This window comes from Pelmatolapia mariae, linkage group LG10_11, assembly GCF_036321145.2.
Source record: "Pelmatolapia mariae isolate MD_Pm_ZW linkage group LG10_11, Pm_UMD_F_2, whole genome shotgun sequence".
NCBI classification, from domain to species: Eukaryota; Metazoa; Chordata; class Actinopteri; order Cichliformes; family Cichlidae; genus Pelmatolapia; species Pelmatolapia mariae.
In genome coordinates, this window is record NC_086236.1 from 58,287,443 (window position 1) to 58,310,727 (window position 23,285).

At 40.6% G+C, this 23,285-nt stretch overlaps 2 protein-coding genes across 3 annotated transcripts; both read left to right on the forward strand.

Moving 5' to 3' along the window:
- Positions 1–1,625: 1,625 nt before the first annotated feature.
- On the forward strand, positions 1,626–16,810 carry arnt (aryl hydrocarbon receptor nuclear translocator). 2 transcript variants are annotated; one of them, XM_063485738.1, is made up of 19 exons: positions 1,626–1,732; positions 2,321–2,414; positions 2,608–2,646; positions 2,736–2,786; positions 3,694–3,907; positions 5,522–5,735; positions 5,832–5,934; positions 6,029–6,094; positions 6,219–6,304; positions 6,468–6,544; positions 6,955–7,089; positions 7,200–7,274; positions 9,036–9,187; positions 9,988–10,063; positions 12,219–12,409; positions 14,040–14,235; positions 14,411–14,606; positions 14,719–14,840; positions 14,933–16,810. In XM_063485738.1, the coding sequence occupies exons 1-19, from the start codon at positions 1,696–1,698 to the stop codon at positions 15,014–15,016; spliced, it is 2,208 nt and encodes a 735-aa protein (XP_063341808.1). In that variant the 5' UTR covers positions 1,626–1,695; the 3' UTR covers positions 15,017–16,810. The 2 variants fall into 2 exon arrangements, with proteins under 2 accessions (XP_063341808.1, XP_063341807.1); XM_063485737.1 differs by having other exon boundaries at positions 1,627–1,732; positions 14,408–14,606.
- Positions 16,811–21,961: 5,151 nt separating this feature from the next.
- LOC134636086 (cortexin domain-containing 1 protein-like) lies at positions 21,962–22,147 on the forward strand. Its single transcript, XM_063485889.1, has one exon. It carries the CDS (start codon positions 21,962–21,964, stop codon positions 22,145–22,147), a length of 186 nt encoding a protein of 61 aa, XP_063341959.1.
- The last annotated feature ends 1,138 nt before the right edge of the window (positions 22,148–23,285 follow it).

The window sequence follows — 23,285 nt, forward strand, 5'->3', positions numbered from 1 at the left end:
CCAAGTTGAATTTGTGGTTATTTTCGCATTCATCACGGCTAATCCTAAGTAAATCAGTCCTTTTATAATAAGAGTATATTATATATACAAGGGGGTCACACTCATTTTTAATTACATCGTGGACAACATAAATTCATCTTAAGTGGGCTGGACCAGTCAAACTTTTGCCTAATAATCTATATTTACACACACAAAAAAAAACTTTCTTTCAGCATAATAAAGCTACTACAGTTAGTCCCTGAGGTAAGAAAAAAAGAAAAGGAAGTGCAATAGACTCACTTTTACACATTAAAAATAAGTGCTGCGTTTAGAAAATTGAAGAAATCCATCACCACTGCTCTGTGACCAATTTGACCAAAGATGTGAACATTTAAAGAAAATGCACCATCAGCTAACTGAACTACCTGAACTTTGTCCTATAATTTAAAAACTTGCATTTTCTGATTATTTGCAGAAATGTTCTGTTTTTGCAGTGCAAACACTGTAAAAACTAAAATGATATAATAAAATGGGTGATAAAGTTGTGCACTAGGTGGCGCTGTGACCTCATAATGACATCCTCAAGGGTTTACGCAGTTTAATATTAAGAAATTGAGACATTTTTTACTGTGCATTGTTGAGCACTGTGACTTTGCTAACCAATAAAGTAGTTGTATCCACTGCATGTATAAAACTTTATGTGCAATGGATGGTTTTTATTGTGGGGTATTGGAGCTTATGTATAACTATAAATGCGGTGCTGTCGCTCAAAAAAAGTCTGACCGGGTTAGCGCTTTCATTTGATTAGCAGTGTATCCATATTTTACATTATTGTGTCACACATAAAACAGTAGTACCAGAGGGACAGCTCAGGTTAAGAAAGGCTGCGAAAAAGAGGAAGACTACGGAGAAAATTCGTGGATGTAGTGATGGAGGAGATGAAGATGTCTGGTAAGACAGAGTATACCTGGAAAAAGGTGAGAGGGAGGCAGATCATCTTCTGCGGTGACCCCCCTTAAGTAAGCAAAAAGAAGGACAAGTTACAAGCACTAAACAAACAATCCAACATTTAGAAACAGGTAGCAGGGTATAAACACAAAATTTATTAAATCGCCGTTTAATTCTTTGATCTAAGCATTTCTGGACTATTTCACGTCCTTCAAGTTGTTAAATTTGCCACCTTGAGGAGCAGGAGAGAGGATTCCTATTCACAGCCGTGCAGTAAAATATTGTAGGCGTTAGTGTGAACCACGAGTTTCAGTCGAACTGGTTATGCACCAAAACCCCGTCACATTTGCATCATGCACCTCTGTCATGGAAAGCGGTGGAGCTGCAGTTCCCTCCGCTGCCAGCAGGGTTTGAGGTAGTGACGTCATTGGTGTCGTTTACACGGTAGCTTTAGCCCTGCTAGCGAGAAACGCCATCTTAAGTTGACGGGGGGTTTAAACGGAGTAAAAACAGGGAGACAGGCACTGAGGAGGCGAACCTGTTATTTTTTTTATGATTAAAATTATCTGAGTCACCTGGACTAGTGTTAGTCATGGTTTGAGGGCCTGCATAAACGCAAAAGGAAAAAGGGCGAGAAAGTGAGGAAATCAGCAAGATACTAGTTAGCATTTAGCTACCTAGCGAACGGGCAAGGGGGAGGGGCGGGGTAGTTGAGGATTTTTTTTTTTTTTTTTTTTTTTTTTTTTGGTGAAGCTGAAGTTTTTGTTTATGTTATTCCACACGGAGATGTCTTCTTCAAATGCAGGTAAGGTCAACTTTAAGCCACAACGATGTTGTAGTCACACCCCACACTGCAGCTGTTAACCAGTTATGAGGGATTTCTTGAGCGGAGCTTTAAGCGGACACTTTCCCAATGATAGCGTGACAGCGTCGGCTAACTTAGCTCCGTAGCATGGCTAGACTTGTTATTGCACAAACATGCTAACCAGCGCACATTAGTTAACGGCTATTGTGGCTCTCCTTTCATATTTTGCACCACTAAAAGAGTTACGCTGAAAAGCCAAATCTGAGTTCAGCAGACTGTCAAGTTGCAATAGGCTGACGCTGTTCAAATGTTTCGTTTTCAGACAATTCTGTGCACAAGATTGTGTCTGTATGCTACATGTAGCTTTGAGGTTAGCCCCGAATCGTAACGAACACGAACCAGGAGGAGATGAGGTTAATTTTCTATGTTGTGGCCTTGAAATCAGACACATGTACGCTGATGTTATTTTGAGCTCCGATTACAGGCTCCTGGCGGTGGTTGAGTTTGTTTTTCAGTGCTTCAGGCATAATAGGAAATCACTTGTCATCTTGTTTATTGCGCCTCTGTGTTGCCCTGTGTTATTAATAGAGTTACAAGACCCAGATCTGGGTATGGGGGCCAGTGGGACCCAAACAAGTGGCGGGGCTGTTGTACCAAAAGGGAGCAACAAAAGACGAGCTGCGTAAGTGTGTGTGTGAGACAGAGAGAGAGAGAGAGAAAGATACTGTTAATTTTTGTGCTGATGTATCCATATTGTGCTATGCACATTTGCTGACTGGCTGACTTTTGTTTCTGATCGTCGTGGTTGAAAACTCTGGTGGGAAAAAATGTGTGAAACTGCGTCAGATTCTCTTGTTTCTTCTCTTCTCTCGCAGGCCAGACTTTGATGATGTTGATGGAGGCAAGATAAGCAGGTATGTTTGTGTGAGTTATGCTGGACATCGAGGGTTTAAACTGGCTGCATTATAGTAAAAATCTATCTGGTTCTCTTCTTTCTCTTTAGGTTTGATGATGACACAGGAGGCTCCAGCAATGACAAAGAGCGCTTTGCCAGGTAGGAGGATGAATTTAGAGGAATGGACATATAGCAAGGGAATATAGCAGAGCATTAATATAGATGCAGGAGCAACCCCTATGCCTGTCTCTCCACTTTTTTTTTCTTTTTTTCTTTTTTTTTTTGAGGGGAGAGGTCATCCTGCACTTATTTTTGTTTCGGTAGTGACTTTGGGCCTGTTTTTTTTTTTAGTGGGTTGGTTTCATTTCCAGGTTTTTGGAAGACGATCAGAGTTTTGCAGATAAGGAAAAACTAGCCAGGTATGGCCTGTACCACTGTGGAAGGCTCCCTCTCCTGCTTGTATTCATATTGATATTGAATGCACTGATCAAATATTTTCCTGTCCTGCTGGGATACCAGCACATTATTGTTTCAACAGCACAAAATTACCCGTATATTTTGCTGCTTTGCGTCTGTTTGGGTGCCTTCAGAATGTTTTGCTTATTTTCCCAAAGTGGCTGGTTTCCCCTTTCAACCCACCACTATGTTATGTGTCACTAACTGCTACACTGTGTAAGTTAAGGATTTTTTTCACTCCAGTAACCCCTTCCTCTTCAGCAACTATCCTTTCTGTCTGTTTTGTCCCCCTCTCCCCTCTCAGGTTAACTGAAGGGTCTTTCTCTTTCGGCACTTGCTCTCTTTTATCACACAAACTGGCCTTGAAAGACCAAACTCTTTTGCTTTCTCACGTTCATTTTTTAAATTTCTTTTTAGATCATTGACTTCACGTTATTGTTTGATACGTTCATTACATGTTTCACCTTCTTGCACTCCCACTTCTTCCCGATTGGCATCTTTACATTGCGACATAAACTCTAAACTATACTCATGTTGTCCACCCGCCCATCTGTTTCCCCCATCTCGATCCCTCCTCTCCACCTCTGCCTCCTTCGTTTCCTCACTCCAGGGAGAACCACAGCGAGATTGAAAGGCGGAGGCGTAATAAGATGACCGCTTACATCACAGAATTATCTGACATGGTACCCACCTGCAGTGCACTAGCGCGGAAACCAGACAAACTAACCATCCTGCGAATGGCAGTTTCTCATATGAAGTCACTTAGAGGAAGCGGGAATACCAATGCAGATGGGTCGTACAAACCTTCATTTCTCACTGACCAGGTATGAGAAACGGAAGGAAGGTCAGATTTGAAATGCCTGCTAAAATTTAAAAAACCCTTACTATTCAGGGAAGGCAATACCTGTGACTATGTGACAGTATTACTTATGTAAGAGTTGTTAATATAAAGGTTTCACAGTCACAGTTAACCTCACACTGTGTAACACTGAGATCAATAGAAGTAAAGGATACTGAAAGTAACACCTTTTTAAACATGCTTGTTTTCTCACGTTGTGGCTGTTGGTTAGCTTCTACTTTCAGTAACTTTCCTTATTAGGTAGTCGGTAAAGTTTAAATTAGTAATGTCAAAGGTTATGTTCATTTTTATTTTAACCATCTTTCATTTAGACACTTGTTTAATTTGTTAATTGTTCAAAAACCCAACTATTAATATGCCTTGTGTTCAAGTGAGCCTTGTACACTTGTATATTATGCAGAACTTGTGTATGTTGTGCTAGCACTTAAATGTGGGTGTGTGAATTTAGGATTGTCTGTAGGTGGTGTTTGTGACGAATTTTATTGTATAATACTAACCATATTGTATTCACCAAAGTGATGATCTCTTACATTTTAAAGCTTAGTGGCATGCTGCATCAGCTTCCACACTGCTGTCAGTGGTAGAATCGGATTTGATTGGCTATCGGTTGAAAAGTAAAACTTTTGTCACCTCTGCGCTGCAAGCAAATCAACAGACTCACAATACTGTTTTGCAGTGCATTACGTCATCTCATCAAAGGTGAATTAGAAATGTGAAAGTTCACATCTGAAATGCATGCATGCAAGTGATGAAACTAAGGATGTGCACCATTAGATGACTAGATGTTTAAATATTGCTGATATCATTATAGTTGAAGAAATGATTTCAAGAGTTGTGTGGTGTTTTATTTAAGTTTTCTGGATTTGGTGGGCTTACCAACCCAGAGAGTGGGACTAGAAATCTGGCCCTGAACAACTGAAAAAGCATGGCATTAATACTGATACGCAAGGGGATAGGAAGGCACAACAATCAGTGGGGCTTAAGATTTACATGTAAAGGTTAAACAGAGACAGAAACATCAAAGGTTTGGAATACAACAATGGGGTGACAAGATGAAAGACTAAGATATATACACGTAAAACAAATGGCTTATATTATCTGAGGGACAAATGCTCCAGGGGTTAGGCAGCTGTGTTCTAGTTGCAGGGCTCATATCCAGTATCAGCAATTTTTCACCTGAATGTGACACAAGTCAAGATTTTTCAGTATTTTTCAAGCAACAAAAAGTAAAACAGAAGTGCAAGCCAATCATGGTTTGATAGTTTCTGATGGCTTTAAAATGCGTATATAGTGGTAGTATGGACATTGTTTAACCACATCCACTAGATTTCTGCTCAACAGTTTCTCTTGCCTCATGTTTTCTTACTTTTAAACTTATTGGCTGTTTGGCTGTAAAATATGTAAATGAAACCATCAGATTTCTAGTCTACCAAGCCAATAACCGGGTAGCCAATGTTTCTATATACTCTTCCCATAGAAGTGTTTACACTTCTAACACTTTTCTGCATTTTTACAAATACTTTAGATTGATACCTCCACGACTGATCTTTGACCTTCACTGCTCGCTGTCTGTCTGTAGGAGCTTAAGCATCTCATCCTGGAAGCTGCTGATGGCTTCCTGTTTGTGGTGTCATGCGAGACGGGGCGCATTGTTTACGTCTCTGACTCCCTGACCCCGGTCCTCAACCAATCACAGTCTGACTGGCTCGGATCCTCCCTGTATGATCAGCTCCACCCAGACGACAAAGACAAGCTTCAGGAGCAGCTCTCCACCGCAGAGAATAACAACACAGGTATAAACACATTCTAGGAGCAGTTTCACGGTGATGAGGGAAAATGTGTGTTCCATTTTGTGAGCACAGTTCAGTGTTGTCCTTTTCCTTAAAAAGGGAGGATGTTGGACTTAAAGACAGGAACAGTGAAGAAGGAGAGTCAGCAGTCATCAGCGAGGATGAGTATGGGAGCTCGTCGATCATTCATCTGCAGAATGAGGTGATTAACAGTTAATAATATAGTTTATGATTGTATTGAAATGTGTAGCAGAATGCACAGTTTCATGTGGTGTGTGGACTGTTTGTGTTTGCAGGTGTGGCACGTGTCCAGTGGAACCAATGTCAATGAACAGACTGCAGTTTCTTAGGAACAGAAACAGGTGACCAAAAACAAAAAGATCTTCTTTTACAGTCGTATCGAATTTACTGTGCAGAGAACAAGCATACCTAACATATACCAGCTGTAAATTCATATTTTCATTGTCTTTACTTCTTCAACCTAAGAAATGGTTTGGGTGCAGCCAAGGAAGGGGAACCACAGTATGTAGTGGTGCACTGCACAGGATACATCAAGTCCTGGCCCCCTGCAGGTAAAACTAGTCATTCTCAGTCTTTAGATACATGAGCATCTGTTATATTTGCTTAATTATATGCAGAAGACCTCTTTACAATGCTTAAAATCACAGAGCTAGATTAAAAAACAAAACAAAACTTTAATCCTTTATATTTTGCATTTTGTCTTTTGTCTTTCAGGAGTATCATTAACAGATGATGAAGCAGACAATACTCAGGGGAGTCGCTACTGTCTAGTTGCTATTGGGAGATTACAGGTACAGTGGATGTCTTGTGGTCCCATGTCTTTTGCTGTGAGGTCAAGTAAAAGGGCAAATGTTTCGTTGATATTAAAGTGCAGTAACCTTTGATCCTCTAATCATCAGAACATAAATAAAATTAACTGTACGAGTGGTGGAAGATAGATTTATGAGGTGGAAAAAGCTGCATTTTATCTTTTTATTAGTGTGTTATCTGAAGGTGATTTTGCACTAGTTAGTTGAAGTCATTGTGAAACACTGATATAATTAAGAACTTCTGCGTTTTGTTCTGTTCTTGCTAGAACAAAAACTGATCTGAAACTGAAAATGTAAAAAATCTAATCTTACTCATGCTCATTGCAACTTTGATATTATCTAAGTTTTTGTGTCTGGGTTTTTATTACCTTTTATTTTTGACTCTTCTCCAGGTTACTTGTTGTCCTGGTGACACAGATGCGAACAGTATCAGTGTTCCTGTGGAGTTCATCTCCCGACACAACTGTCAGGGCATGTTCACTTTTGTAGATCATCGCTGCTTGCCCGCTATCGGATATCAACCCCAGGTGAACATAGCTGGCTAAAGTGCCAGGGTTGCATTGCATTTCCTCTGAAAGTCTTTGTCAGAAGTTAGTTTTCATGTCCTGTAGAGTAACCACATTTTCTTTTGTTGCAGGATTTATTGGGGAAGAGTATCCTAGACTTCGCCCACCCTGAAGACCAGGGCTTACTAAGAGACAGCTTTCAACAGGTGAATTAAAAACTCTATTTAATATCATGAACTCGGTTTAGTATTGGAGTTTTGTATTTGTGGTTGCATTGATCCACCATTTTCCAATTCAAATGTGAAACGCACTTTGCCTTTGGGTGTCTGCTCATACAGAATTCCAGCTCAATGGGGTATCACTGTTAGATTTGTAAACTGTACTCCTGACTTTGAGAATGAGATTGGGAATCATATTATGTTAGATGGGTGAAAAAGGGTGTTACACCAAGAACCTGGCTGTAATTGCTTTGTCACTAGCAGATTGTCGTGGTTGCCCCTAGTTTGCATGGAGGACAGTTTTGCCACCACAGTGTTTGCAAACATCTTGGTGTTTTCCATGCACACCACTGGCAACTATTGCAGCCTGCTAGTGACCAAAATAATTGCAAGGAAGTTGTCCGTGCAGTGGTGTATACCTCTTTACAACCAATTCCACTCAAGCAGTAACAAGCAATCACTCGTCAACAAGTAGAGGAATACATATTTTTTCCCTTCAGCTACCAGTGGCTGCTACGTGGTTGCCATCTTCAGTGCAGTGTCAGTCATTCATTTGCTGAATTCTGTTGTCACTGCTTGTTTTTCCCTTTCCCTACTTTCACCTGCTCTCTCTTTCTCTCTCTCTCTCTCATACACATGCACACACACACACACACACACACACTTCACGTTTGGCTTGCCATTAAAAGTGTAGTAATTTCAATGGATCTGATGACAGCTCCTTAGCGAGAAAGAAAAAGAGCTGCAGTCTGAGGCTTTCAGCTGTGTTTAGTCACGCTAACACAGTTTGTAGTTAAGTAAAAAAAAACAAAAAACTTTTTTAACCACATAAAGAAAAGCTGCACCTGGACTTTCATCATGCAAGTGGACATGATGAATGTCTACATGAGGCTGAGGAATAACTTAACAATAATTCTTTGTAATGCCAAATGGCTTGATGTTGTTCATTTTCAGATTTGTGGTATGAATAAATGGCTGACGGTTCTGTTGCGTACTGGTTTAGATATTTGCTTGGCAAGCAAAAGGTTGCTGGTTTAATTCCAGCTGGAGACACAGATACCTTTGGGTTTACATCAGGAAAGAAATCCGGCGTAAAACTGTACAAAATCAAAAGTCACGATGAGGCTAATAAAAGTATCTTATAGTATAAATGAACTGCTATCAGCATGATCTTGAGCAACAGAAAACTTCATGCAACTTTTAGCCCTGTCCAGAACCACTTGGATGTTAACTTTAAATAGCTGGATCCTTGTTTTCTTTAGCTGTATATGAGAAACATGGTTTATTTAACCTGGATGATGTTAGAGAGAGATTTCTCTTGAAAGTTTATTTGCATTTAGGTAATTTATTTCCTTAACTACATAAATTTAAATTTACATGTCTGTGTGTGGATGACAGAGGCTCAAAATGGAGGAAAGCATTGCTGCAAGAGCAATGTGGCAAAAATGGAAGATAAGATCTCAGAACATTCAAAGTTAATGGTGCAAAGTCAAACTAAAACTGAAACTGACCGTACAAGTATAAACCGTCCATTTTCCACTAAAGAGCACTTGCCTGATTGTATTTGCTGCAAGGGAAAATGTTCTTTCTGCAACACCAGATTCAGCAGTAGACACTGTTGTCCCATTACCTTTGTAACCCGATATCTTCCAGTCACTCAGTTTCTGTGTGTGCATGCAATCCTCCGCTCATTGCTTATGAAAACACCACAGTATGAATGTTTGGCTTGTTGGATGTGTGTGTCCACAGGTGATTAAGCTGAAGGGTCAGGTTCTGTCAGTGATGTTTCGATTCCGCACCAAGTCGAGAGAATTTATATGGATGCGAACCAGCTCCTTCACTTTCCAGAACCCGTTCTCGGAGGAGATCGAGTACATCATCTGCACCAATGTCAATGTCAAGTGAGTCAAGCAGACATGATTACACAATCAGATCTAGCAAATAACGAAAGCATTGATGTTTTTCACCGTGTCTGTGAGACATTCCTCTGTGTGAACGCTTACAGTTCCTCTTACATCCACAACTACCACAGCCGCTTTTAATAAACCACAGACTCATCACTCTCTCCCAATACTTCTCCTCTGCACCCACCAATGATTGTGGGGCAGTAGAAACTCAACTCAGGACCCCCTCACTCCCATCTCCTCCCCTGGGGCTTCGATGCCCCCTTCCCTGGGTCAGAGCAACCCAAGTGGTCCTCCTGTAGTGCTCAGTCCGGGCCAGATGGCCACAAGGTGAGACCAGGCCTGACCTCCCTATCCTCTCCCTGCTTGGGAGAACAGGGGCTGCTTCTTCATGGGAGACTTCTGCTGTTTCTAGCAAACTACAGTCCTTCTGGTTTTTTTTGTCCTTTTCCCACTCTGGGTGATTCTTCCTTTCTTCATTTCTGTAGTAATGGAATAGAAGTGCTAAAATGGAGCATGTCTTATTTTTCTTTTATTATTCTGAGTATTAAATATACTTTAAAGAGGTGAGCTTTTGGCATAGGTGGTGTGGCATGTTAGCTGTATGTACTCTCACATTCTTCTCCTGACACCTTTTGTGTTCCCACGGTGGATGGTGGTTGACGGTGGTGGGCTGAGTGCTAGTGTGTCAGCAGTTATTTGGGATTTCAAATGCAACAGTGAAGAGCATGGGTATGTGAAAATTATGGTATATTAGGCCGACTTCAAATAGCAAACTCTCTCTTCTGCTTTTTCAGACAGCTACAACAGCAGCAGGCCGACCTGGAAGGACGAGATGGTCCATATGAACCAGGATCAATGACCCACCCACAGGTCAGAGAACACGACTGTACCACTTGACTGAAGCACATACGTTTCCTGTTTCTTTTGGGTTTCTTTTTATAGAAACAGTGGCAGGATGTGGATTGTTTGCTTTCCAGGAAAGCACATCCGGATGTTGTAAGGAAGCTGTGATGAGTCTACCAACTGCCTGCTATTCTTGGTTGAGTTAACTGCAGTGCTTTCTGTTGTAGTACTTAGTCATTTTCAGCAGAAATGATTTTTTTTTTTTTTAATCATGACCCACGTGAATTGTGCAGATATGTTACAGAGAAAATATTGGGGGCAGTGGGAGAATATCAACTTCTCAAATGAAATGGCGTAGGTCTGAGCACAGTTATGTGCTGCATTCTTTGCTGTTGTTGTTTTTTGAGAAGCTACAAGGATGTTTGTTTGCATTTAGCCTGAGCTTTACCCTCCCAGTTGTAAAAAGACAGGAGTGAGCAGGACAGTGCCATAGATTAAAAATAATAAAATTCCTTCATCTAACCAACGGTGTGAGAAGAAAAGCAATGTTTGCAGCTGCTCCCATCCACTGTCATCTGTTTTTCAAAACAAGAGCAAAACAGAATCAATAATAAGCAAATGTCAGAGCTGTCTGTAGGCAGATCACCTGCTAGATCTGTGAATTTGGAAGGTTTTCTTGTAAAGTTTGACATTGTAGCAGTGATACCTGCAGCATGTAGGAGTGAAGAGAAGAGAGGCACAGCATTTAGTCTGCTACATCTAATATTTTTTTCTGATAAAGAAAATATTTATTTATCCCATATTTATGATTAGTCTGTTAAGTGTTCATATTTGCTTGTGCTGTTCTTGTACTTACAACATCATCAGCTAGCCACCTATATAAGCAGCACATCAGCATGTGGTGATGGGCGTGTAGTTTCTATATGTCTCAGTAAGTTTGTGCGTATTTTCAGTGTCTGACAAGTGGAAATAATTGATTACAGAAACCATTAAGAATTGCATTGATAGTAAATTGGGGACATTCTTATTAGATGGGCTACCCCCTAAAACACCAGTGGCAGAAATCACCCAAAAAGCACTGGATTTTCCGTATACGCCAAACAAAAGCCTTGCACTTTTTTTTTTTTTTTTTAACGGCTGAGCCATGTCTAAACCAGGGAGTGTTGTCTAATAGACATGTGAGATATGAGGAAGTTTGCTGCTCTTCACAGTGCAGTTTCCTTATTTAGTCATTAGCAATTCATACCCCTGTTTATAAATTAGATCCATTTTCATTCAAGCTCACAACTAAAAGGAATTCATTTAGTTATCATGTAACCTCTTAATCTTTGGTTATGAAAACAGCAATAGGTAAAACATAACACAATTTATGAATCAGAAATAAGGTGAACTACAAGCAAGATAGCCAATGGTGGTAAAGTAAAGCAACCAGTAGCAATAAACTGGATTCCAACTCTGGGTCCCTCATAACTTTTAGGTTTTCCAGTCAATTGCCAATGTCAAAGCTGTGAAAGCTAAACTGACTGCAGGATAAAAAAAAAAAATGGCGCAGCAGATGCACAATTGCAATTAGAAGTAAAGTATCCACAGGGCGCAGCTAGAACATGTCAATATTTGCTTATTCTTAGATCTGACCAAATGGTGGAAGCAGTGGTGTAGCTGCCATGGAAAGCTGCCAGTAGCGGTTACTAGGGCAACAGAGTATTCACAACCGACAGTGGTACACACACGTTTATTAGATGGTCCGTGTTCACAAGCAGCTGTTTTTGTGTTGGCAGCAGCAGTTTTCACATCGCCCTCAGTGTGCAGCTTTAAAGGACGTTTTACAGACTGGCAGCATCGGCCAGTCGTTCACTTCACTTACTGAACATGTGTAGATTGACAACATATGAACATATAAAGGAAAAACAGTTCAGTCATAACATTTGGCTGGTTTTACTGATACTGTTTGTATCACGTGGGATATGTTTGCCAGTTTTAATGTCCTTAATGTTTTTTGTTGTCCTCATGCTACTGTGAACAGAGCCTGGTCTGTTACAAACCAGACCTTTAACTTGCCCAGCGCTGCAGGCATCAGTTATTTTCATTATTGATCACCAGAATGTTTACAGTTTATGTTTTGAGCCTGCTCTTCTTTAGTGTAACTCCAGACTCACACCTTTTTTTTTTCGGTGTGCTTCAGATGCAGGTGCAGCCAGTCACTGCAGCAGGGCCGGACCACAGCAAGAGCATTGAGAAGCCAGAACTCTACCCTTCGCTTTTCCAAGGGCAAGATCAGACCAAAGGCCTTCCTTCCTCCACCCCTACTCCATCCACCCAGATCTATGCCCCAAACAACAACTTTGCTGCTGGTCGTTCTAGCGATGCATACAGGTAGCAAGTCTTCTGTGTCCGTCTGTGTACCTTAGTCATTGTGAGGGCTGCTCAGTGTTTGTGTGCTGTCGCTTGTGAATATATTTACTCTTAGACATTTAATTTCAGTTACTTAGGAGTGCATAGCTATTTTTCCCATAAACAAGCACTTTTGTAGCTTTGTTTAGTTGATATAGGACTAAATTAGGTTTTATTATCACCTTGGGATGATGTAAAGTTAATGCTGTGAACCTTACTGTAGTAAAAATTTAGAAATGTTTATTATCTATTAACTGGAGGCAAGGAGAAAAACTCCCAGTTATTAAGTTGTAAATCTTCCTCTGTGTCTGGAAATCGGGTAATAAAAGCTTTAAGTTGATGCAGAAGGTGCCTGGTAAAGATTATAGGTCCCTTCAAAATCTGCTCTTCAAAGCACAGACTGAAGTAGCTATACTCCCTGTTCTCCTGACTTTAAAATTTGCTATACTTTTTTTTGTTGTTGTTGTTGTAAATGTTTGTCATGTCTTATTTAGTAGATTTCCAATCACATTGAATCAATCATAACATAAAAGATAACTCGTATATCATATCCTAACAAAGTACTGTGTGTATATATGGCCTGAGGAGCGGGTCAGCATGAATACAGTACCTGCAACAGCAAGACCGAACTAAACTACAATCAGAAAGTCAGATGATGGAATACTATTAAAAGCTTTTCTAACATTTTTAGACGTTCATTCAGTTTCATCCCATCATCAAACTAGCAAAATTACCTTTAGTGCAAATACGTTATCACTCATTGTATTCCCGAGAGTTGGGAGTGTCATAAACAGTAGGAGGAATGCTTATGACCGGCAGTAGATGCAAGAAGATGTCACTAATGCGTCTTTTCCCTTTGCACCTACTCGACTCTTCTCTTCTCCGTTTTGGTCGTTTTCCAATACAGTTGAGTACCACATTACAATTGTGGTTGTTATAGCAAGGCAACCTGAAAGTCCTGTCATTTATATGAGACGCAACACAGCAATGGAGGGCATGGAGGCAATGGTTTAAATGCTGCTCGGTCTGTGGCTTTTTGTCAGTCTCCGGGTAAAAGAAGAGAGCCAAAAAGCATGTGTGGCCATGTCCCTCGCTGCTGGGTTTAAAAAAAAAAAAAAAAAAAAGCCTGGTTTTATTCTTGTTTCACTCTCACGCCCCATCCAACGGCATCATACCTGATACCGGGTACTACCCCCTAATGGAAAAAAAAAATCCTAAAAATCAATTGGAATTATGTCGAGCCAAGCAGGTGCTAGTGGAAAAGAGCCTTAACAGCAACCTCTGTGGTTAGCATGCCTTCTTATGATGTTTGCCACTAACCTTTGCAGACTCTCAGCATATAAGTTTTCTTTCCCTTTTAGAAGCTTTAAAAAATAAACAATTGTTTGCCAAATCCAACACTGGCAAAAAGTGGAAATGAAGCAGTAAAATGTTGACATGCAGTGATGTTATCAGGAATTATTGTCCATCAAATGTATTTGCATCACAATATTAGCAAGACATTGCCACCAAAACACTTGCACATCTGAAACCTGTCTCCACAGAGATTATGACAGAATGTTGGGCTCTGATCTGATTTTATCCCTATGCATGTTGTCACTTTTCTCCGTAGACCAGTCAATATGAATCCACAGATGCCGCAGCCCACCCACTCAGCCTCAGCAGGACAGATCTTGGCTCAGATTTCTCGTCAGAATGTAGCCCCACAGCAAGTTAACCAATCCAGTACGACAGGCCCCCTCCATGGAGGCCCAGCAGGCGGGTGGCCTGGGGCTGGACCTGCAGCCAGACCGCAATTTAATAACCAGGTAAACTAGTATAACCAAATTGTGTGATTGTGTTTGATGGCATTTTTAGTCATTTTATATTCACAAAAAAAGACACTATCAGGAATATGTTTACGTGTCTGCTTGGTTATTGATCACATCATACTACCTAAGGGCTAGTAAATTAAGAAATCTCTGTTTCTTTTCTACCCAGCAGGTGGCTCCCCAGGCGGCAAAGACCATGTCGCCACAATTTACTCCCATGGGAGGGTTTGTAGGCGGCCCTACCAACACTTTTGGCCAGATGCCAACAGGTGCTGCTCCCATGCCAACAGGTGCTGCTCCCACCGCCACCAGTGGCGCAAACTACTCGCAAATTAATGCTCGTGCAAGCCTCAACAACAACGGTTTTGGTAGGTTGTGTGTATATTGTGTGTGGGGTTTTTTTCTTCTTTTTTTCGTCTTCTTCTTTGTCTTTAGTTGTACTGGTCTGTAGTCTCAGTCTCTTCTGCACTCCTGTCCCAGATGGCTCTCAGTCTGGGGCACAGTTCCCTCCTCGAGCAGCAGAGGCAGTGTGGCCCCAGTGGCAAGGCCAGCAGCATTCACAGAGTAATTCAGAGCAGGGCAACCAGCAAGACATCTTTCCTGTGAGTGACACAAGCTCATTCAGTTTTAGATGTTGTTTTACTTTTCTATTCTATGTCACATTAAATAAATCTGTTTCTTTTATTTGACTCAGGATGTGTTGTCTATGTTGGAGCAGCCTGCCAACTTCAACAACGAGGACTTTGAGATTCCTATGTACACGCCATTTAACGAGTGACCTGGAAATACTTCTGTCGTCTTGCCTGATTTTTGCCCTCACGGTTTCTTATATTTAGCTCTTCTCCTCGCCTGTTCTTTCTGCTCTTCCCCTTCTTTGCATGGCTTCAACTGCACAGCTACAAGACAGGATGGAGGGATAAAGTTGAATGCAGGGGAATGGGAGAAAAATCAAGAATTTGCTACTGACTAAAAGATTATTTTAACAATATACCGCCATTGTAAGAGAATTTTCTAGCTAGCACTGCCCAAAGCTCAACAACCCATGTTGTAGATATGTGATATACAGTATATATGTTCATATATATATATATATATAAAAATATATATATAAATATAAAAACGCACAATCCCACAACCACACTTGAATAGACTGCACAAAACACCCTCCTAACTCTGGTAAATGGAAATGAAAATGGAAGTAAACACACACTTGCACACAAAGGCCTTTTATTCTAATATATTCATGGTTTTTCTCAGGCATTTTTTAAGAGTGTGTTTTGCTGTTTTAGCTTTTGGCGTGTAGACTAATCACTCCAGTCACTGATTTAAACTCTTGGGAAATTACAGGGATATACAGCTTTGGTGATTTTTTTTCTTTTTTCTTTTTTTTTCTTTCTCAGCTGTTGCACGCTAACCTCACTCTGTTTCCTATCCACAGCATGTCTCCGCAAGACTGAACTGTCCATAGCACAGATTTTTATCAAGTAGTTTTCCATGTACAAAGGTGGCCTCCCCTGTGAATTCATTTGTTTTCCCCCTTTTTTGTGAAACATGCAAGCATTTTTTTTGTGATGTACTTCAACACACCTTAAAATGGCTTATATACATTTTTTTCCTATAAGGTGTCCATTTGAAATGTAAACAATCTATTTTTCGTTGCCTACATAGACATAAATACAATATACATGTGTTAATGTTTGTAAAATGGATGCATACAGTATCATAATCAACTCAAACTTATTGGGTTTCTGCCTTGCCTAATTTGCTTCTTTCTGCTACCCTGATTACCCTTTAATTACAGGCTTTTGTACGTATTTTATAAGAGAAATATTAAATAAAAAATCACACAGCAATAATTAACAAGCAGGAATTGTGTAATTTTCAAGCCATTCTTTATCATTGTTATAAATGTTTCCTTTAAATGTTTTGAAATGGAGACGTGTGATTTTTAATTGAAATGTCTCCAAAGTATTATATTGTTTGAACTCTTGATCTATCCATTAACCATTCTCTTGACTGGTATTTTACTAATGGTTTAATCAGGGTATTCAGGATTAAAATGGAATCAACAGAGATAAAACTGGTATGATATTCAGTGAGAATGTCCATGTATGTGTATTTTTCTAACAGTGTTTTGTCCTGTCCTGTTGTTTGTTAGACTTGGACTGAGTCTGTTTTTTGGCAATTTTGCATTCTAGCAGAATGTCTCACAATGAACGGCTGTGCTTCTAAGATGATTTAAGTTTTAAGATGTGGAGTTTAAAGTTGACCCCTGATGTTATCTTCTCTTGTCTGTGTGTAGCATACACACATTCATGATAACAGATTATGTCATTGTATGTAAACTCATGTAGATAACGCCCAGGCTTCATCTTCCGGAGGATGCTATGCTGTTGGTGACTGTGTCTTCGTTATTGTTGAAAATGTCATTGGTTACTCTGTATCCAGTTTTGTTTCTTTCTTTTTCTTCCCTCACTCATAGAAACACACATATATAAATATACTGTAGAGGTATATGAAATTTTTAATGAGAGAGATATGTTTTGGTTTTTGTATTAAATTGTTACAATGTCCAAAATGAAAGTGTTTTATTGTACTGGGTTCTCATTTTATTATGTTTATTTTCAGCTCTAGGTTTTTATTTTTTTACTAAAGTGACTTATCCTGATTCATAGTTCAGTATAATCTTTATTTTATATAAGATAAGATAACCTTTATTAGTCCCACGCGTGGGAAATTTGTTTTGTTACAACAGTGGACAGTGCAAAGTTGCATAGAAAAATTGGAGAAAAACACTGGAATAAGATATCAATAAGATACTGTACACAATAGAATAAAATAAAATACTATATACAATCGAATAAAATGGAATACAAATGCTATATACAATTGAGTATAATACAATGATGCCAGAAAGAGTATTGCACTTAGTGTTATTGCTATTGCACATGTGTGGATGTGTGTATTTGATCAGTTGAAGTCTTTGTTGTGGAGTCTGACAGCAGTGGGGAGGAAAGACCTGCGAAATCTCTCCGTCCCACATTGTGGGTGCCACAGCCTGCCACTGAAGGAGCTGCTCAGTGCTGTCAGAGTCTCCTGGATAGGGTGGGAGATGTTGTCCAACAGGGATGACAGCTTAGCCACCATTCTCCTGTCACTCACCACCTCCACTGGGTCCAGAGGGCATCCTAGAACAGAGCTGGCCCTTCAGATCAGCCTGTTCAGTCTCTTCCTGTCCCCAGCAGACCGCACCGTAAAAGATGTCTGAGGCCACCACAGAGTCATAGAAGGTCTTCAGGAGTGGGACCTTCACTCCAAAAGACCTGAGTCTCCGCAGCAGGTACAGCCTGCTCTGCCCTTTCCTGTAGAGGGCGTCTGAATTATGAGTCCAGTCCAGTTTATTGTTCAGATGAACACCAAGGTACCTGTAGCTGTCCACAACCTCAATGTCCATACCTTGGATGTTCAGTGGTTGCAGTGGAGGATGTTTGTGCCTGCGGAAGTCTACCACCAGCTCCTTGGTTTTACTAGTGTTGATCTGGAGGTAGTTCTGCTGGCACCAGTCCACAAAGCCTTGTGTCAGTTCTCTGTACTCCTTGTCGTCCCCATCAGTGATGAGGCCGACTATTGCAGAGTCATCAGAGAACTTCTGCAGGAAGCACTGGGTGGAGTTGTGGGAGAAGTCTGCAGTGTAGATGGTGAAGAGGAACGGTGCCAGAACCGTTCCCCGTGGGGCCCCCGTACTGCAGACGACCCTGTCCAACACACAGCCCTGAGTTCTCACAGACTGTGGTCGGTCAGTGAGGTAGTCCAAAATCCATGTAGTGAAGTGATGGTCCACTCCAGAGTTCTCCAGCTTGTCCTTCAGGACCGTGGGAAGAATGGTGTTAAAGGCACTGGAGAAATCAAAGAACATGATTCTCACAGTGCTCCCAGCGGTCTCCAGGTGAGAGAGGGAACGATGTAGGAGGTGAATGACGGCATGCAGTTCACTGCATGAGATAAGCTCCCTCTTGCTTAATTTTTTGTTATAATTAATAGTATTTTTTTTTATTATAAAAAGATATACTGTAGTAAATTTTGGATCTGTGTACTGCCACAGTCAATGTTAAATGTAATATTCAGGTATGTGCAGACTCAAGTTTTTACACGAGACTTAAGGGTATTACATTAACTGCTTTGAAATTACAGTCCCCCATTTTCAGGCATTTTAATTGCACAAGCAAACCATAATTTTAACTTCGTGGATTGTTTTAGTATTTTAATGTGATGAAATTCCTCTGCAGTCCTTGAAGATGCTCTACTAGCCTTCAGGTGCTGCTTTTTTGTGGGTCTCTCTGCCTTTAGCTTTGAGTTCAGTAACTAAAAGCTGCTGTGTTAGGTTGAGATCAGGTGACTGACTTGGCCTTTGAAGAATATCTAATTTCTTTGCTTTGAGAATCTCTTGGGTTCCTTTTGCAGTTTGCTTTGAGTCATTTTACCTGTGAAATGCTGTCTGTTCAGTTTTCCAGCATTTGGATGAGTCAGAGCAGCACTTCAGAATTCATCTTTCCACTTCTATCAGCAGTCACATCATCAATAAACACGTGTGTGGCCCGATTCTATCTATCCACAATGCCAGATGGGACACACCTTGATGACCTCTAATTTCCCATTTTTTGACCAGGATATCTTTATAAATATTTATTACTGCTTTCTTTAATCTGTGCAATATTTCAAAAAGAAACATCTTGTCTCAGAGTGATGCTGAAAAAACAGCTCATGCATTTATTACTTCAAGGCTGGTCTAGTGTAATTCGTTTTTATCAGATGTGCTCAAAACTTCAGGAAAAGCCTTTAGTTGATTTAAAATGTTTCTACAAGAGTACTACTGAGACTAGAAAAATAAAATATTTTTCCCATATTGGCTTCTCCTTATTGGCTCCCTGTTAAACCCATCACATTTAAATATTTCTCCTCACATACAAGGTTTTGAATAATTGGCCCCATCTTATCTTAATGACCTCATAGTACCGTATCACTCCTTTAGAGCACTTCACTTTAAGACTGCAGACCTACTTGTAGTTCCTAGAATATTTAAAAGTAGAAAGGGAGTCAGAGCCTTCAGCTTTCAGGACCCTTTTCTGTGGAACCAGCTCCCGGTTTGCATTTGGGAGACAGGCAGCCTCTAGTTTTAAGATCAGGCTTAAAACTTTCCTTTTTGATAAAGCATATAGTTGGGACTAGATCAGGTGACCCTGAATCCTCCCTTTGTTATGCTGCAATAGACTTGGGCTGCTAGGTGATTCCCATGATGCACTGAATATTTCTTCTTCACTCACCTCATTTTTCACCCACTGTGTTTATACATGACTCTGCATTTAGTTATCATTAATCTCATGCTGTCATCCACAGCATGTCTTTATGTTGTCTTCCTTCCCTCACCCGAAACTGGTCGAGGCAGATGGCTGCCCCTCCCTGAGCCTGGTTCTACTGGATGTTTCTTCCTGTTAAAAGGGAGTTTTTCCTTCCCACTTTCACCAAGTGCTTGCTCATCTGATGGTAGGGATCGTCTCTCTTTTCTCTATATTACTGTAGGGTCTTTAACTTACAATATAACATGCCTTAAGGCAACTGTTGTTGTGATTTGGTGCTATATAAATAAAACTGAACTGAATTAAAGTGCTTAGAGTGGTCAGTAACACTACAAAAGCACTAAGTAAATCTAAGTACACTGTATTACACTAACTTCCTTGTGTGTGCTCTTGATTAGATCTTACAAAGTGGTTTTTCTTATCTACGGAAATCATTCTGTCGTCATGTACTTCAGTTGCCTGCTGTGTCTTTCGGACCTTTTGGTGTTGCTTAGCTGGTCAGTACATTCCTTCTTTTTAACCAGATGATGCTGATTTAGCCACTCCTAAAGTTTTTGCTGTCTCTCTGGTAGGTTTATTTGGGGTTTTCAGCCTCTTGTTATCCTTCATTTGCACCCACATCTTAGTAGTGTCTGTAGCTCAGAAGGTAGAGGAGGTCATTTATTAGTTGGCCTGAGGTTGGTTGGTGGTTCAATCCAGGTGTGCATGCCAAAGTATTCCTGAGCAAGATACTGAAACCCAACTTGCAGTACAATAGGTGCATTGGAGTGTGAATGTTAGCTAGAAATCACCTACCTATGTAGGCAAAAGGTCTTTTATGGATAGGTGAATGAGGCATGTTGTATAAAACACTTGCTCAAGGGCTTGAGTAGAAAGGCGCCATATAAGAACCATTTTCCATTTCTTTAAACCTCACATTGAGGGTTATTGTAAAAAGCAACCAAATGCAAGTTCATCACTTTAATCTTTCTATCTGCTTCATTTGTCATGGAAACAGGCCTCACCTGGTCATCAAACTGTGTATCAGTCAGTTATCCAATTACTTTTGAGCTTCTGAAAATGGGGGATTGTGTATAAAAAGGACTGTAATTCCAAAATATTTAATGTAATGCTATTTCATTTGTTGATGTCTGCAAGTACAGCACTTGATTTAAAATGTACCATGATGCTGCAGAGAGGCAAAAGTATAATTACTATGTGACTGTCCAAATATTTCTGGGGGTTACTGTATTTCCACCGTTTATGGCATTGGTCTATTCACACAGCAGTCCCTGTTGTAGTTACATCCATCCTTGCTTGAGCTTCCTTTAAACAGTTTTGTGTACTTATTTGCAGAAAAAACAAAAACCATGTTTGCCCGGATTGTATCCGTTTTCTTTCGCCTTTCTGTTTATGAGTGAAGACCGAGATATCTGCAGGTATCTCCTGGGATCAGGTTCCACCTTCGTCCTTCCCTCCTCTCTTTCACAGGCTGGGGGTGAAAACGGATGGTAGTAATGCTACAACTCTTCTAAGAGAGGTTTACTGTGTCACCTCTTCAGTCTTTGGGTTGCACTTGAGTGACAGCATGTGCTGTAAATCTTGTTTTTCCAGTATCGTTTCAACAAATTCGCCTCCTCATCAGACTTTTTAGTTGGATTCGCTGTTATTTACGTAGAGTCACTTTACCCGTTGTGTGTTTGTGTGTCTGTTAGTGGCATCAGAATACAAGCAATCTGCATTTTTTTTGGTCAGGATCAAATTCCAAACCCTCTCAAGTGGATTGCCACTAAGGCATCATATCCTCTTTCTCCTCAACCCTTTTTTCCCTCCCTTTTCTTGACCATCTTGACCATCTTGTGCTCTCATCTTTCTGCCTCTTTCAGGCCATAAAGTGGCCCAAACTTCATGTTGCTGTGCAGGGGCACGTGGCACAGCAGATCGGAGGATTTCAATCTGCTCACTTGACTTGAGCAAGATTAAAACAAAACAAAACAAAACTGTGTACAGCCGCAATTTCTTCCTTGTTGTCATGTATCTACACCTTGCGCTGAGAACTGAGATCCTACTCAGGTGTAATCTCCTGTAAAGGCCTCATGTCCTAAAGAGATGCCTGGGTGTCCTAATCTCAGGAACGGCCTGATTGTTACCAAACTCCTTATTAACTATGCATAGAGGACACGGTAGCCAAATGGAGCTCCGTGTGTCCATCAGTAAATCTTATCTTCGGGACGAGGACGTTAGGTGTCAGCGCAGAGAGGAAAAACAGCCAAGACAGAAGAAGAGTTGGATGATATGTGACGAACTGAAGGAGGCCCTTTTATCGAAGCCAACAGATGAGAAGAGAACTGTGAAGCAGATAAACTTTGGATTTATTTGGATATTTCAAAATGGACCCTCCAGCCCTCCCTGTGGCCAGGCTGGATGTGGATGTAGATCTCGGGTTTGCCCTCTTCTTCTTCTTCCTCCTCTGCTTTTTCTTGTTGGTGACCATCATCCGCTGTGCTCAGATGGTGCTGGACCCTTACAGCGCAATCTCTGTAACGACATACCAGGAGGAGCAAACGGAGGAGTGATGGAGACCAGAGACCGGTTCAAGCTGTACAGATGGGATAACAGAAATAAAATCCTACACGCCACAGAATATTTTCAGGCATTTTTTGTGAATGAGTGAGGGGGCTGAGTGGTTTGAGACCCTCTGAACTTTTATAAAGCTTCTACCCTACTGCAGCAGGATAGAGTTATGCCAACAGCATCTGCACCTTCTAATCATGTAAGCGTCCATCTAAAATGTAGAACATGTTTCATAATGTGATTTGTTGAAATATGCATTAATGCCCCACATGTTTCTGTAATATATCTCATAGCTGTTTAATGCTAGGACAAATTATGAGGGGGGAAAACAGTTCAATAAGTCTCGGGTGACTCTTAAGAATGAAGTGGAATCTGTTCATTGTACCAGAAAGTACACTGTGAAAAGCTGCTTAATTTCAACAAAAGCAAATCCCCTCCCTTCCACGATAATAGAGCGCAGATGTTCTCAATGCAAAACAGATGTTCAGTTCATTCCCCAAACTCTGCCACACGATGTTTTTGAGCTATTTGCGCAAACTCTCGTGCAAGCGACTTATTATCGAACAAATTGTGTAAGTAAGTTAGCTTGTAGCAGGTGTCAGTAAGTCGATGATGGTGTCTATGTGGAAGAAAAACTGAAGAGCTTCTCTTTGTCCACAGTGGTTTTTAAATTAAATATGATGTGAATATTCAGCTCACAGCCCTCCGGATGTGTTTCACAAACTGACTTCACAATCTGTTAAAGCCAACCTTTAAAATTCTAGGTTTTTAACATTTTTCACAAGTTTATTGTTTGTGTTTCCTTTCGTTTAGTTTGTGTTACAGTGATGCTTTGCCGCTTCCAGCCACTCTTTCAAATGTAGGAATTCACACCCAGTGATCCTGTCAGGAGAGACTAACTCATTCTAACGGTCCAAAGTTGATTAAATAATTGCTTTGCACTCACCAGACACCTTATTAGGTACACCTTGCTACTACTGGGTTGGGTTGGAACCTCTTTTGTCTTCAGACCCACCTTAATTTTTCATGGCATAGATTCAACAAGGTGCTGGAAACATTACTCTGAATTTTTTGTCCATATTAATGTGATAGCATCACACAGTTGCTGCTGATCCAGATTTGTTTACTGCAAATCAATGA